At 38.6% G+C, this 16,481-nt stretch overlaps 1 protein-coding gene across 9 annotated transcripts in view; it reads left to right on the top strand.

Annotated features, from left to right (window-relative positions):
• The window catches only part of DISP1 (dispatched RND transporter family member 1), a 200,243-nt gene that overhangs the window by 179,882 nt on the left and 3,880 nt on the right, over positions 1-16,481 (top strand). For all 9 annotated transcript variants that reach the window (XM_054497542.2, XM_063671788.1, XM_054497533.2 and 6 more), the window contains 2 exons: positions 221-318; positions 3,111-3,208. In XM_054497542.2, coding sequence (XP_054353517.1) covers positions 221-318; positions 3,111-3,208 — 196 coding nt within the window. The remainder of the gene's footprint in view (positions 1-220; positions 319-3,110; positions 3,209-16,481) is intronic.

The raw sequence follows: 16,481 nt of genomic DNA, 5'->3' as shown, positions 1-16,481 counted from the left end.
TTGAAGATTTTGTTGTAGTAGGATGAAAAGGTGAGATTTTCTTTTTTTTTTTTCTTTTTTAGAAGTGAGAAAATTAATGTGGGTTGCTTCTTTTAATCCTTTCAACTTAATATCAAGGACTAAGCAGGTCATGGCTTTGAGGAAGTACTGTTTCCAGTATGCTTATCAGCTTTGAAATAACGAGAACTTTATTGAAGATCAAATTGTCGTTCCATTTCAGCCATCGGGATGATAGATGGTCAGATGATCATTATGAAAGAGAGAAAAGAGAAGTTGACTGGAACTTCCACAAGGACAGCTTTTTCTGCGACGTTCCAAGTGAGTGGCATCGTAGATGAACAAACTGCTCAGCAGTTTGCTAGCATTTAAAATTGAACATGATCACAGTACAGACTGACAGCCGTGTGTGGCTAGTCACACAGCTTCACTGTTGCTGTTGAACCTAAAGAAATTTTGGCTAATTAACTTTTTCTTTTACTTCTCTAGTTTAGTCAGCTACTAGTCTGAGTTTATTATATTATTAAAATTAATGAAAAAAGTAATGATTGAGTTTTCTTATTTTAAGGAATATATAAATCTAATGAAATTCTCGACCTTGCCCAACATTTCAAGTCTTTTTAAAAATTCCTTGTACTATTTATTTTTAGATCAAGTACAGGTACATATTTTTGGATTGAACCTTGAAATAATCTGTTGAATTATTAAAAGATTATTTAAAGTTCCAATTCATTCTAAAATGAATCAGAAAATGGCTTAAAGTTCTGATTCATTCAAAAAGCAATACTATATTAAGAGTCTTCTGTGTGCTACCTCATCACTAGGCAGTAGAGGTAGAGAGGTGAAAAAAATAAAGTTTAGAGGTTCAAAGTTTGAATGCCTCAGGGGCCTGGCATATAATCCAAGTGAATAAAGCTAGCTAGGTATGACAGGAGAAGTGATGGTGATTGTGGAACACTGAGGAACATCTGCCCTGTCTAAAGAAATCGGCTGCTACTTAGCCGCGACAAAAGGTGGCGTTCTAGAAATGAGGGCCCAAATGGCGCAAGAACTTACCAGAGGTGAAAAACCCAGATTTTTTTTTTTTTTTTTTTTTTTTTTTTTTTTTTTTTTGAGACAGAGTTTCGCTCTTGTTGCCCAGGCTGGAGTACAATGGCGCGATCTCGTCTCACCACAACCTCCACCTCCCAGGTTCAAGCGATTCTCCTGCCTCAGCCTTCCCAAATAGCTGAGATTACAGGCATGCGCCACCATGCCTGGCTAATTTTGTATTTTTAGTAGACACGGGGTTTCTCCATGTTGGTTAGGCTGCTCTTGAACTCCCGAACTCAGGTGATCATGCCGCCTCGACTTCCCAAAGTGCTGGGATTACAGGCACGAGCCACCGCACCTGGCCAAGAATCCAGATTTGAATGTGGAACCATCAGTTCTCTAAATTTTGGCAACAAATTCACTACCCAAAATTTGCTGTAACATGGAGTCAGCCTGATTACTCTGCAACTGCCAGGGAAGAAGGAAGGCACAGCCTAGAGGACATGAATATAAGTATGTAAGCCATTGATTAGCCATAGTGATTGGGATTGAGGAATTGTGGATAGTATAATTTTTAATTAAGTGAATATTAACATTAAAGCTCTTTTGATTTCAGCTTTTGCTGTTGGTGTTGAAAATCCCTCTTAAATGTATTTTTTCCTGTCTTATTAGAACAGTAGATGACCTGACTGGATCTTTGATGTTTCTGGAGTTTACCAAATCTCAGGGTCTTTATTTTGATCACTTACTCTGTATAGTAATAGATAGTAGGAGATGAGGCAGAACCTTATACTGATCCCAGGAAGCAATACATGTTTCCTTTTCTGTCTCTTCTCTTAAAAAACATTAGGAAATTGAACTCTGGTTACTTGCATGTTCTGGCTGGTTTATTTCTCTCAATCAAAGTATTACTATATATTATTGCTTAACCAACATCTGTTAGTTATGATCTTAACCAGGAAAAACATTACATTTCAATAGTCAACAGTAAATATTGTCTCATAAGTAGATTCTGCCTTGACTAAAGCCATTACCAGCTCTATGTAAATGAAATGCTTCAGTTTCCACCAGGCTGATTTTGTTCTCCAAAATCAATCAACATAAGATAATAGCCAAAACTTCATGATCATACATAAAAACTTTTATAATAAAGCTTTATTCATAAATTTACCAGCTGATTTGTTAGCACAATTAGACATTTTAACTATCATAAAATTAATCTTCTTTGTTTTATGTGGTTCATATTCTTTAATATGTGGTTCATATTGTTTCTGTTCTGAGGATACGGAAACAATATTGTTGGGCATCTATTATTATCTCATTTAATTCTCACAGCTATTTGAGATAGATATTGCTGTCTGCATTTTACAAATGAAGAACCAAGGCTCAGAGAAGTTGTTAGTTGCCTAAGGTCACAGAGCTAGTAAATGACAGGACCTGGTTATATCCTAATCTGACTTTAAAGACCATGCATGCTCTTTCTGGTATATCATACAACCTCCCTTATTCAGAAACATATTTTTTGTTAATCTGATTTTCAAAATATTTTTTCTAGCCTCTAGTGTACCAGAGAGACCATGTACTCAACCAGAATATGGCCAGCATTCTATACTTAGTTGACTGTTTTTAGCGGTTTTAAATAGATCACCCACCATCTTTCCTCTCTAGTTAGCTGCCAGGGAGAACATCCCTATAATCTATTCTTGGTATTCCCTAGTGCATCTTTTTGTATTATGGTGATGTGTTGTGAAATTAAGAGGGATATATTCAATTAGTTTCCTGTTGTAAATTCCTGTGGATTTTTCTTCCTATAGTCTGACCAAAAATAGATTTGCTATATAATTCATACAATTTTAAGATGTAGTGAGTAGACAAAGGCTTTGCGCTAAGATAATATTATGGCATTGCTTTTTTTTTTCTTTTAACATTTTCTCCTGGAATTTATCAAAGGAAAGAATTTCCTGCTGCTAATGAATCGTCCATGTGGTTTCCCAGTTTGAATTATTTCCGAATCCTGAGTCTTATGAAATAAATGAATAATTTATAAACCTTTTTCTTTCCTTTTTTTTTCATATCACCAGGTGACCGATATTCCAGAGTGGTATTTACTTCATCTGGAGGGGAGACATTATGGAATTTACCTGCAATTAAATCAATGTGCAATGTAGATAATTCCAGGGTATGTAAGATAAAAACTAAAATCTCCTTAGCACAAATAAGGTTGTATTATTGAAACTCCTTTTACTGCTGACCCTGGTGTCTGATAAGATGAAAGTACTTAAGAGGCTTACCTACTGAGGAGTAAACTCCAGCAGGCCAGCTTTGCATTCTCTCAGATCCCAGGATCAAAGTGTCCGTGTTTCCTTCAACTTTAAAACATACCATCTTCCTTTTTCTTTCCCATTCATGATCTCTGGCTGTTGATGGTGTTTTCTGTTATTTCACATAGTATTTCTTTTCAGTATAATATTTAAGACTGTTTTTCTTCTTTTGTTGTATTTTTTATTTCCTAACCTAGTTTCATTGTTCCCTATTTCCTGCCCTGAGGCAATTGTCAGCATCTTAATCATGCAATGAAATGCCTGCCTCTCTGGCAATCACTGGGTCATTTGGGCCAGTGACCTCAAAGGGAAATTTAGGGAGCAGGCTGGGAAAGGGGACATCAAAGAGCATAAATACAGTATCTATGTAAATGGCCAGAGTAATCCAATCCAGACTGCCCTGAATGCTAAACACCTTGCTGCTTTGGGAGACACCAGATGCAAGAAGACAGGCGCTTTGTCTCAGTCTTCTCTACAGCCAAAAACATGTCCGCATCAGAAAATGCAGTGAGCTTCTGGGTTTGGAAGAGCTGTCAATTTCATATGTTCAGAGATAGTTTCTCTAAATAGAAACTGCTATCTGATGTCACTAATGAACTTGTCCAAGCATAGCAACCGGCATAAAAGGAACTCTTTGTGTTCTCAGCATAACTCTAAAATGTAAAATGACTGGTTAAAAAATCGAATCATGTGCCCTGCTGAGAGCTAGCCTGACAACCTGATGCAATCACCTGTTCTGTCGACAGAGAAATTTCTTTTTTTTTTTTTTTTGTTTGTTTGTTTTTTATTTTATTTTATTATTATTATTATTATTATTATTATTATTATTATTATTATTATTATACTTTAGGCTTTATGGTACATGTGCGCAATGTGCAGGTAAGTTACATATGTATACATGTGCCATGCTGGTGCGCTGCACCCACCAACTCGTCATCTAGCATTAGGTATATCTCCCAATGCTATCCCTCCCCCCTCCCCCCACCCCACAACAGTCCCCAGAGTGTGATGTTCCCCTTCCTGTGTCCATGTGTTCTCATTGTTCAATTCCCACCTATGAGTGAGAATATGCGGTGTTTGGTTTTTTGTTCTTGCGATAGTTTACTGAGAATGATGATTTCCAATTTCATCCATGTCCCTACAAAGGACGTGAACTCATCATTTTTTATGGCTGCATAGTATTCCATGGTGTATATGTGCCACATTTTCTTAATCCAGTCTATCATTGTTGGACATTTGGGTTGGTTCCAAGTCTTTGCTATTGTGAATAATGCCGCAATAAACATACGTGTGCATGTGTCTTTATAGCAGCATGATTTATAGTCCTTTGGGTATATACCCAGTAATGGGATGGCTGGGTCGAATGGAATTTCTAGTTCTAGATCCCTGAGGAATCGCCACACTGACTTCCACAATGGTTGAACTAGTTTACAGTCCCACCAACAGTGTAAAAGTGTTCCTATTTCTCCACATCCTCTCCAGCACCTGTTGTTTCCTGACTTTTTAATGATTGCCATTCTAACTGGTGTGAGATGGTATCTCATTGTGGTTTTGATTTGCATTTCTCTGATGGCCAGTGATGGTGAGCATTTTTTCATGTGTTTTTTGGCTGCATAAATGTCTTCTTTTGAGAAGTGTCTGTTCATGTCCTTTGCCCACTTTTTGATGGGGTTGTTTGTTTTTTTCTTGTAAATTTGTTGGAGTTCATTGTAGATTCTGGATATTAGCCCTTTGTCAGATGAGTAGGTTGCGAAAATTTTCTCCCATTTTGTAGGTTGCCTGTTCACTCTGATAGTAGTTTCTTTTGCTGTGCAGAAGCTCTTGAGTTTAATTAGATCCCATTTGTCAATTTTGGCTTTTGTTGCCATTGCTTTTGGTGTTTTAGACATGAAGTCCTTGCCCATGCCTATGTCCTGAATGGTAATGCCTAGGTTTTCTTCTAGGGTTTTTATGGTTTTAGGTCTAACATTTAAGTCTTTAATCCATCTTGAATTGATTTTTGTATAAGGTGTAAGGAAGGGATCCAGTTTCAGCTTTCTACATATGGCTAGCCAGTTTTCCCAGCACCATTTATTAAATAGGGAATCCTTTCCCCATTTCTTGTTTTTGTCAGGTTTGTCAAAGATCAGATACTTGTAGATATGTGGCATTATTTCTGACGGCTCTGTTCTGTTCCATTGATCTATATCTCTGTTTTGGTACCAGTACCATGCTGTTTTGGTTACTGTAGCCTTGTAGTATAGTTTGAAGTCAGGTAGTGTGATGCCTCCAGCTTTGTTCTTTTGGCTTAGGATTGACTTGGCGATGCGGGCTCTTTTTTGGTTCCATATGAACTTTAAAGTAGTTTTTTCCAATTCTGTGAAGAAAGTCATTGGTAGCTTGATGGGGATGGCATTGAATCTGTAAATTACCTTGGGAAGGATGGCCATTTTCATGATATTGATTCTTCCTACCCATGAGCATGGAATGTTCTTCCATTTGTTTGTATCCTCTTTTATTTCCTTGAGCAGTGGTTTGTAGTTCTCCTTGAAGAGGTCTTTCACATCCCTTGTAAGTTGGATTCCTAGGTATTTTATTCTCTTTGAAGCAATTGTGAATGGGAGTTCACTCATGATTTGGCCCTCTGTTTGTCTGTTATTGATGTATAAGAATGCTTGTGATTTTTGCACATTGATTTTGTATCCTGAGACTTTGCTGAAGTTGCTTATCAGCTTAAGGAGATTTTGGGCTGAGACAATGGGGTTTTCTAGATATACTATCATGTCATCTGCAAACAGGGACAATTTGACTTCCTCTTTTCCTAATTGAATACCCTTGATTTCCTTCTCCTGCCTAATTGCCCTGGCCAGAACTTCCAACACTATGTTGAATAGAAGTGGTGAGAGAGGGCATCCCTGTCTTGTGCCAGTTTTCAAAGGGAATGCTTCCAGTTTTTGCCCATTCAGTATGATATTGGCTGTGGGTTTGTCATAAATAGCTCTTATTATTTTGAGATATGTCCCATCAATTCCTAATTTATTGAGAGTTTTTAGCATGAAGGGTTGTTGAATTTTGTCAAAGGCCTTTTCTGCATCTATTGAGATAATCATGTGGTTTTTGTCTTTGGTTCTGTTTATATGCTGGATTACATTTATTGATTTGCGTATATTGAACCAGCCTTGCATCCCAGGGATGAAGCCCACTTGATCATGGTGGATAAGCTTTTTGATGTGCTGCTGGATTCTGTTTGCCAGTATTTTATTGAGGATTTTTGCATCAATGTTCATCAAGGATATTGGTATAAAATTCTCTTTTTTTGTTGTGTCTCTGCCAGGCTTTGGTATCAGGATGATGCTGGCCTCATAAAATGAGTTAGGGAGGATTCCCTCTTTTTCTATTGATTGGAATAGTTTCAGAAGGAATGGTACCAGCTCCTCCTTGTACCTCTGGTAGAATTCGGCTGTGAATCCATCTGGACCTGGACTTTTTTTGGTTGGTAAGCTATTGATTATTGCCACAATTTCAGCTCCTGTTATTGGTCTATTCAGAGATTCAACTTCTTCCTGGTTTAGTCTTGGGAGGGTGTATGTGTTGAGGAATTTATCCATTTCTTCTAGATTTTCTAGTTTATTTGCATAGAGGTGTTTGTAATATTCTCTGATGGTAGTTTGTATTTCTGTGGGATCGGTGGTGATATCCCCTTTATCATTTTTTATTGCATCTATTTGATTCTTCTCTCTTTTTTTCTTTATTAATCTTGCTAGCGGTCTATCAATTTTGTTGATCCTTTCAAAAAACCAGCTCCTGGATTCATTTATTTTTTGAAGGGTTTTTTGTGTCTCTATTTCCTTCAGTTCTGCTCTGATTTTAGTTATTTCTTGCCTTCTGCTAGCTTTTGAATGTGTTTGCTCTTGCTTTTCTAGTTCTTTTAATTGTGATGTTAGGGTGTCAATTTTGGATCTTTCCTGCTTTCTCTTGTGGGCATTTAGTGCTATAAATTTCCCTCTACACACTGCTTTGAATGCATCCCAGAGATTCTGGTATGTTGTGTCTTGGTTCTCGTTGGTTTCAAAGAACATCTTTATTTCTGCCTTCATTTCGTTATGTACCCAGTAGTCATTCAGGAGCAGGTTGTTCAGTTTCCACGTAGTTGAGCGGTTTTGAGTGAGATTCTTAATCCTGAGTTCTAGCTTGATTGCACTGTGATCTGAGAGATAGTTTGTTACAATTTCTGTTCTTTTACATTTATTGAGGAGAGCTTTACTTCCAAGTATATGGTCAATTTTGGAATAGGTGTGGTGTGGTGCTGAAAAAAATGTATATTCTGTTGATTTGGGGTGGAGAGTTCTGTAGATGTCTATTAGGTCCGCTTGGTGCAGAGCTGAGTTCAATTCCTGGGTATCCTTGTTGACTTTCTGTCTCGTTGATCTGTCTAATGTTGATAGTGGGGTGTTAAAGTCTCCCATTATTAATGTGTGGGAGTCTAAGTCTCTTTGTAGGTCACTCAGGACTTGCTTTATGAATCTGGGTGCTCCTGTATTGGGTGCATATATATTTAGGATAGTTAGCTCTTCTTGTTGAATTAATCCCTTTACCATTATGTAATGGCCTTCTTTGTCTCTTTTGATCTTTGTTGGTTTAAAGTCTGTTTTATCAGAGACTAGGATTGCAACCCCTGCCTTTTTTTGTTTTCCATTTGCTTGGTAGATCTTCCTCCATCCTTTTATTTTGAGCCTATGTGTGTCTCTGCACGTGAGATGGGTTTCCTGAATACAGCACACTGATGGGTCTTGAGTCTTTATCCAGTTTGCCAGTCTGTGTCTTTTAATTGGAGCATTTAGTCCATTTACATTTAAAGTTAATATTGTTATGTGTGAATTTGATCCTGTCATTATGATGTTAGCTGGATATTTTGCTCGTTAGTTGATGCAGTCTCTTCCTAGTCTCGATGTTCTTTACATTTCGGTATGATTTTGCAGTGGCTGGTACCGGTTGTGCCTTTCCATGTTTAGCACTTCCTTCAGGAGCTCTTTTAGGGCAGGCCTGGTGGTGACAAAATCTCTCAGCATTTGCTTGTCTGTAAAGTATTTTATTTCTCCTTCACTTACGAAGCTTAGTTTGGCAGGATATGAAATTCTGGGTTGAAAATTCTTTTCTTTAAGAATGTTGAATATTGGCCCCCACTCTCTTCTGGCTTGTAGGGTTTCTGCCGAGAGATCCGCTGTTAGTCTGATGGGCTTCCCTTTGATGGTAACCCGACCTTTCTCTCTGGCTGCCCTTAACATTTTTTCCTTCATTTCAACTTTGGTGAATCTGACAATTATGTGTCTTGGAGTTGCTCTTCTCGAGGAGTATCTTTGTGGCGTTCTCTGTATTTCCTGAATCTGAATGTTGGCCTGCCTTGCTAGATTGGGGAAGTTCTCCTGGATAATATCCTGTAGAGTGTTTTCCAACTTGTTTCCATTCTCCCCGTCACTTTCAGGTACACCAATCAGACGTAGATTTGGTCTTTTCACATAGTCCCACATTTCTTGGAGGCTTTGCTCGTTTCTTTTTATTCTTTTTTCTCTAAACTTCCCTTCTCGCTTCATTTCATTCATTTCATCTTCCAGGGCTGATACCCTTTCTTCCATTTGATCGCATCGGCTCCTGAGGCTTCTGCATTCTTCACGTAGTTCTCGAGCCTTGGTTTTCAGCTCCATCAGCTCCTTTAAGCACTTCTCTGTATTGGTTATTCTAGTTATACATTCTTCTAAATTTTTTTCAAAGTTTTCAACTTCTTTGCCTTTGGTTTGAATATCCTCCCGTAGCTCGGAGTAATTTGATCGTCTGAAGCCTTCTTCTCTCAGCTCGTCAAAGTCATTCTCCGTCCAGCTTTGTTCCGTTGCTGGTGAGGAACTGCGTTCCTTTGGAGGAGGAGAGGTACTCTGGTTTTTAGAGTTTCCAGTTTTTCTGCTCTGTTTTTTCCCCATCTTTGTGGTTTTATCTACTTTTGGTCTTTGATGATGGTGATGTACAGATGGGTTTTTGGTGTGGATGTCCTTTCTGTTAGTTTTCCTTCTAACAGACAGAACCCTCAGCTGCAGGTCTGTTGGAGTACCTGGCCGGCCGTGTGAGGTGTCAGTCTGCCCCTGCTGGGGGGTGCCTCCCAGTTAGGCTGCTCGGGGGTCAGCGGTCAGGGACCCACTTGAGGAGGCAGTCAGCCCGTTCTCAGATCTCCAGCTGCGTGCTGGGAGAACCACTGCTCTCCTCACGGCTGTCAGACAGGGACATTTAAGTCTGCAGAGGTTACTGCTGTCTTTTTGTTTGTCCGTGTCCTGCCCCCAGAGGTGGAGCCTATAGAGGCAGGCAGGCCTCCTTGAGCTGTGGTGGGCTCCACCCAGTTCAAGCTTCCAGGCTGCTTTGTTTACCTAAGCGAGCCTGGGCAATGGCGGGCGCCCCTCCCCCAGCCTCGCTGCCGACTTGCTGTTTGATCTCAGACTGCTGTGCTAGCAATCAGCGAGACTCCGTGGGCGTAGGACCCTCTGAGCCAGGTGCGGGCTATACTCTCCTGGGGCACCGTTTCCTAAGTCCGTCGGAAAAGCACAGTATTTGGGTGGGAGTGGCCCGATTTTCCAGGTGCCGTCTGTCACCCCTGGAAGGGGAACTCCCTGACCCCTTGCGCTTCCCGAGTGAGGCAATGCCTCGCCCCTGCATCGGCTGGCGCACGGTGCGCTCACCCACTGACCTGCGCCCACTGTCTGGCACTCCCTAGTGAGATGAACACGGTACCTCAGATGGAAATGCAGAAATCACCCGTCTTCTGCGTCGCTCACGCTGGGAGCTGTAGACCGGAGCTGTTCCTATTCGGCCATCTTGGCTCCTCCCCAACAGAGAAATTTCTTAATGAATAGGCAGTAGAAAGGAAAGAAGAGATCACCCAAACCAGCGGTCTCATTGTACTAACATGAGTACCTTCTAAGAACTAAGTATCTTAACCAGGTAACCTAGTTAGTTGGTCCCAGACCTCCCAGATTTACCCCATCCTTCATTCTAAGAGGCTGTTTGTACATTTTGAAAATGACTTTCCAATCGACTGAGTTATCAGGATTTTCTGTCAGTGCTGTCTTCCTTTCACATAGACCAAAGCCACAAACGATCTATAAACAGACCAAAGTTTCTTAATTGGTGATCAATTTTTATTTGTGATGTTTTCTTCTCTTCTACAGCTATCAGTTCCTTATTTGAAGGCTATGAACCTATTTCTCTTTGTCATGCATTAGGATACTTCTTATACAGAAAATTAACTCTAAAGTTGTAAATGTGTAGCAATATTTACTATGTGCAAGACTTTATGCTGGGTACTTGTACATCACTCACAATGGATCTGTGACCTTGGAATTTACAATGCATTTTACACAGATGATAAATTAAGCTTAGAGAAGCTAAACCAGTCTGGTTACTTTATAATCACACCTTGGATGAGTACAGTTCATTAACTTCTATTCCTTCTTGTCCTCATTCTTCTACCTTTGGTTGATCTTCAGACCTTCCCTTTCCTGAAGACTCTGAAGTGATTGAATTCACTCAGTTAATTAATAGCTGATATTTAGTGAGTATTTACCATGTGCCAGGAAGTGTTCTAAATACTTTAATACATTATTTCATTTAATCCCAATGACAGTGTTGTGGATTAAATACTAAATAGCCCATTTTTCAGTTGAGGAAAGTTCACATCTGTGGTCAGGGGCACTTCCAGGATTGGAACCCAGCCAAGTTGAACTCCAGCATCTGCCTTTACCCACCCTGCTTTATGCTTCTAGTGAGGAAGATACCTCCCCCATTTTGTTTCCTGTATATGCTGTTTCCCACACAAATGAAGCTTAAAAAGTCACTGTGGTCTGGAATAAGTATCCTTTTTTTTCGTAAAGAGCTAGCAATTTATTCCATGAGTACATGTTAGACTCTGAGACTCAAAAGCCAGTAAGCAATAGTATGCCATGATGGCTTTCATAAATAAAAGTAGTATAGTCTCTCATCTCTCCTCTCTCTCTGTCTCTCTCTCTCTCTGTCTGTCTCTCTCTCTGTCTCTCTCTCTCTATATATATATATTTGTAAACTACCTCAACATGATTTATATAGATAGATAGATGATAGAAATCATCATGTTGAGGTAGTTTACAGAAAAGCATATGCAAAGGATAGGATAAATAAGTTGAATGAATTATATGAAGGGAAAACAATGGGAGGAAAATAATAAAGCAAAGGATGAGATTTATAATAATGCACACCCCACAATCTTGTACATTTGCTGATGGGAGCTGCAAACTTACCTGTAACCTCCCGGCAGCCAGAGCAAAAAGGATTTCACAATCAGTAACAAAAGTCATATAAATAGGGTAACAAATTTGTTTTTTAGAAGCCCAGCTTTTCCTCCTGCTAATACGGGAGGAGACAGTTCCCCCATAGTCTTCATAAAAGAAGTGTGACACTGTGTACAAAATTTTTAACAGTGTGCTTAGAAGAGATACAATATTAAAGTTCAGCTGATTTGCAAAACACAGGTAGGCTGGTAGCAAGAAAACATTACAGTAAAAGCATTTCTATAAGAGATCAAAGCAATGGGATCTATGTGGCTTTCTAATGGTTTAGCTTGTTGCATTTGCATAATTTAGACATCTAAAGGAATAGATGTACTCTGCTTATCTAAGTCTGTCTTTCTACTGAGTTGATAAGGATTGGACAGCTGTGAGTTTAAGTTTGTAATCCCTGGCAAGAACAGTACAACTACATGTTTTTAGTACATATTTTCTAAGTCACCAACTAAGAGCATTATCTATATGCTTTGGCAGTTAATTAAGAAGAGAGTAGTATTGTGGTGCTCTTGTGAGAATTTGAGAAACAGACTCAAGACACGTGTCAAAATGAATGGTTGGTATGGCCAATTATAGATCCATACCAACAAATGAATAAATAGGTGATCAAAGCCCCAAAAGTCTACCTCAAAGAGTATGGTTATCATTTTAACTTGTTAAATACTATTTTTACCAATTATAAACACCTTTGTATTCTAGTCTCAAACTCTATGAACCTGAAATAATAAACCTTTCTCATAGAGATAATATATTCATCTGATATCTTAAGTAATAACTATTGGTTAACAGTTCGGCTTTAGGATTATTACTGTACCTTTTTTTAGTCTCCCAGTTCAAGACACTGTTAGGGTTTTTATTTGTTACAGTGTTTCTAGCAGAGTTGTTCTAAGACTACTTGGCAGTTGTTCCTCTCCCCCAGCCCCCAAATCCTGGTTGTTATATGGAAGCACTTGATTATTAACAACTATGAAGTTAAATGGGGCACAACCAAGCAATAGCAAGCAGAAGACCTTAATTGTTGGTGGGTTGACTCCAGAAGACGTCTGGTAATTAGTATAATATCTCAGTGAGACCAGATGTTTCAATTATCACCTGCCTGTGTTTACAGCACATTTAGTTCAAACTCTAGGTTTTGCTTAAATTACATACCATTTATACTCATAATTCAGACAGCATTGGTTTCCAAAGTGAAGTACTTCTGTTTCTGACCCTGTTGTCTACCTCTTAACAGAAATGCTTGTATTGTTATACACTTTCAAAAGGAGCTTCAGTTGATTCTCCTACTCTTCTTCATTGCCTCTTTCTGCCCTTTCACATCCTAAGGGACACACTGGTGTCGTTAGTAACCAGAAGTGAGTCTCTCTAATCTTGACTCTGCTGGAAACCATTTACTTGTTCCATAGACTTTGTACAATGTAGAAGTTGGAGCTCTGAGGACTCAGCTTGTAAAGGGATTTGAAATTTGGTGTCAGAGACTGTTTACTAGGGTGACTTTTGTGGACAGCTGGAAAACCCCTGAAACTTAGAAGATCCCAGAAACATGTTTTCCTATTCTTGTTTTAAAGAGGGCTACAGAGCCCTTGCTTTTTCTTTTCTCCCTAGGCTCCCCTTAAACGTTTAATACATAGGGAGCTTGGTTATGCGAGGAGGAGGGTCCAGCAGTCAATTGAACCTGGTATTAAGGGCTTAATTTTCCTCCCTTTTGTTCTTTTCTCAGCTTCTTAAAATATCTTCAACTTAGCCAATAGTTTTAAAAGTTAAGGTATCATTTAAAACTCTGCTGGTTTCGTCTTTTTCTCTCTTCTCTTCCTTTACCCTCTATTTTAAGTCAACTCCACCCCTGCCACTATCTAACTAGGGAAGTGTGCAAAGACATGTTACAACCACATAAGCACAACGATTCCCCTAAACATCCATTTTGTGAATAACTAGAATTAGAAGGGCTATATTCCTCATGAGAGTTATAAGAAGTTGCTTCCACTAACTCCATTTTTATTTTTATAAACTTCAAAGAATTTGGAATTATTCCTATGAATCCCTCTTCCAAAAATATGGCAAAAACATATCTGTGTTCTGTGTGAAGACATACCTGTTTTCCAGTCTCTTTAAGCCCCATAATATAATACATGCTTCTGTGTTTCTGTATCTCAGTTACACATGACTAAGTTAGTGCCATTGTCACATCATACTTACAGACTTTGGTACTTTCTCTGTAGGTCACCATAAGCCCTTACATATAATACCATACTTCTCACTTTGAATTACAGTTATTTATGTTTGTGTCTGATTTCCCTGCCACACTGTGAACAATTTGGAGGAAGGACAACTGTGCCTTATTCATCTTGTGTAGATGCTCAGTAAATTTGCTTTTGAATGGATGAATAGATCAAGAACACATGTCCTTACTCCCTAAAAGTACAGAGAATTCCTCGAACTCCCTTCCTTTAAATTCAGGGTGTTGGCATCCAACTCAGGGCAGAGAAAACCAGTCATGATGTCTTTTCTCTGTCCTTATTTCTTACCCCGTATGAGTTCTTGAAAACTGGTTTCCCAAAGGTTGACCATCGATCAGTACCATCTTTGAATTGGAGGATTGGCTCCCCAGTGACTTACTAGCACTTGTTTTTAATAGCAGCCATCAATATAGTATTTAGTCTGTGTTTATAATGTCTAACTTCTTAATCTTTGGTCAACTATACACATCTAAAAATATGCTATTATTTGAAAAGGTTATTCAAGGACAGAATTCTATGCTTTCTCTCCCAGTTTTAGTTGGCAACTCCATGTCCTTTATCTTTGGCATTTGGTTATTTCAGCAACTACAGATATTTTCCTTCTAGCTGATAATGGATTTTCATAATGGATACAGTTCATTTTCTTCCATCTGAAAACTGTCAGACATTGGGGTTGCATTACCTTTCATTCAGTTCATCAAGCTGACCCTAGTGGTTTGTATGTTACATCTTTGTAAAGTAAAACTGGTAATCTGCCATGAAAACCAGTGAGATGCCATTCCAGGGTTTCCTGTTGTTGGGTGGTTCAGTTTTCCCTAAGTTAGCATATGTGAATGTTTTTATCTGGAAACAGTCAAGTATGAATTATCCTAGTTTATGGAATGTTTATGATTGCTCCTCAAAAATGAGCTTTAAAATGAAGGCTTTGTTAAAGTAAATATTATTTTAGTACATTTGAACAAAAACCCTTTGGGTTCATTTTTCTTTACCCTCAATAGCGTATCTTTAGAAAAACAAACAACTTTTTATTATGGAAATTCTCCAGCATATACAAAAGTAGAGAAATAGTATAATGGACTGTCGAAATAGGACACCCAGTTTCCACAGTCTCAACACGTGGCCAGTCCTGTTTCATCTATACCCCACCCCCACAGGATTCGTCCCAGGAAAGTATCCTGATAAACAGAGTTCAGGGATCATAGGTAACTTGGTTCTTGGGTAAGTCCAAGTTCTGAAGTGGTGATTCATGCCGGCTTCTGCTCTACTTTGAGAAGACATTTCAATACATGATTGATAAAGCCTAGTTTAATCAAGGTAAAGAGTGTTTTTAATCTTACTAGAAAAAAAAAATTCACTTCCTCTTTGAACTTTGGAGTTTCTACCCTGGAACAGCCTTTGGTAAATAGAGATGAGGGAAACTGATAGGACCAGGTCATCTTTAGTTCTGGTCCTCCTAAAGAGAAGTCTCTGGTCAGGCTCAGGAGAAGAGGAATATTTCTTATTCTCACCTCAGAGAAGAGGGGCTACTCATCTAATTTACAGGATGGAATGGTACAGACTTTAATCTAGCAAACCAGTGATGGAACAATTTTTCAATTTTTTATAACAGTAGCCATAAGATGGAAAGCCTTCTTCAGGAATAGTGTTTTAAATGAAATACTGTCCACACCAAATCCAGAATTATCATACTTGCTAATATGCAGCAGGCCCTCATTTACCAGAAGACAAAGTTTTCAAAAAAAGGATTTTTGCCAATTTGAATAAACTTTATGGAAGAAATAATTAAATTCTTACTTAGGCATTTATTTTATTGTATATACCAATTTAAAAATCAGATATCAATCATATTTTAATCCAGAAACATTGCCCTTTTCTACTCATACTTCAGGAAACAATTTTATTCCAAACCTTTATGCTTCTTGACATCAGCACTTTTGATATTACTGGGGTCACTTTTTGATTCACCAAACGGTCTTTGTCTTAATCGTTTGGGCTTCTATGACAAAATACCTCGGACTGGGTAATTTATAAACAACAAAAATTTAATTCTTTTAGTTCTAGAGGCTGAGAAGTTCAAGATCACGGAATTAGCAGATTCAGTCTGGTGAGGACCTGTTCCTCATAGATGAGGCGTTCTATGGGTCCTCATGACCTCTTACAAAAGCACTACTCCCATTCACGAGGGCTCCTCCCTTGTGATTTAGTCACCTGCCAAAAAGTCACACCCCCTAACACTAACACACTGGGGATTAGGTTTCAACTTGAATTTGGGAGGAGCACAAACATTCAGACCAAAGCAGTTCTCTAGGGAATATCATCTTTGCTTCTAACTGTGTTGATTGAAATATAGTACTTTAGTCACCAACAATTTCATGCTGATAACCAGAATTTTAGGCAAAACCACAAATTTGTTTCATATATCAAGTGTATGGTTTTCTTAATCCTATGCATGTACATACATAAGCTTCACAACCTGTCCACTTTATTGCTTTTTAAAGTGGCTTTGAAAAGGCTTGTTGACTAAGTAGGTGTTAATTTGATCTCCTTTTGTAAACAAAACTAGC

This window comes from Pongo pygmaeus, chromosome 1, assembly GCF_028885625.2.
Source record: "Pongo pygmaeus isolate AG05252 chromosome 1, NHGRI_mPonPyg2-v2.0_pri, whole genome shotgun sequence".
NCBI lineage: Eukaryota > Metazoa > Chordata > Mammalia > Primates > Hominidae > Pongo > Pongo pygmaeus.
This window is presented reverse-complemented; position numbering and strand designations above follow the sequence as displayed.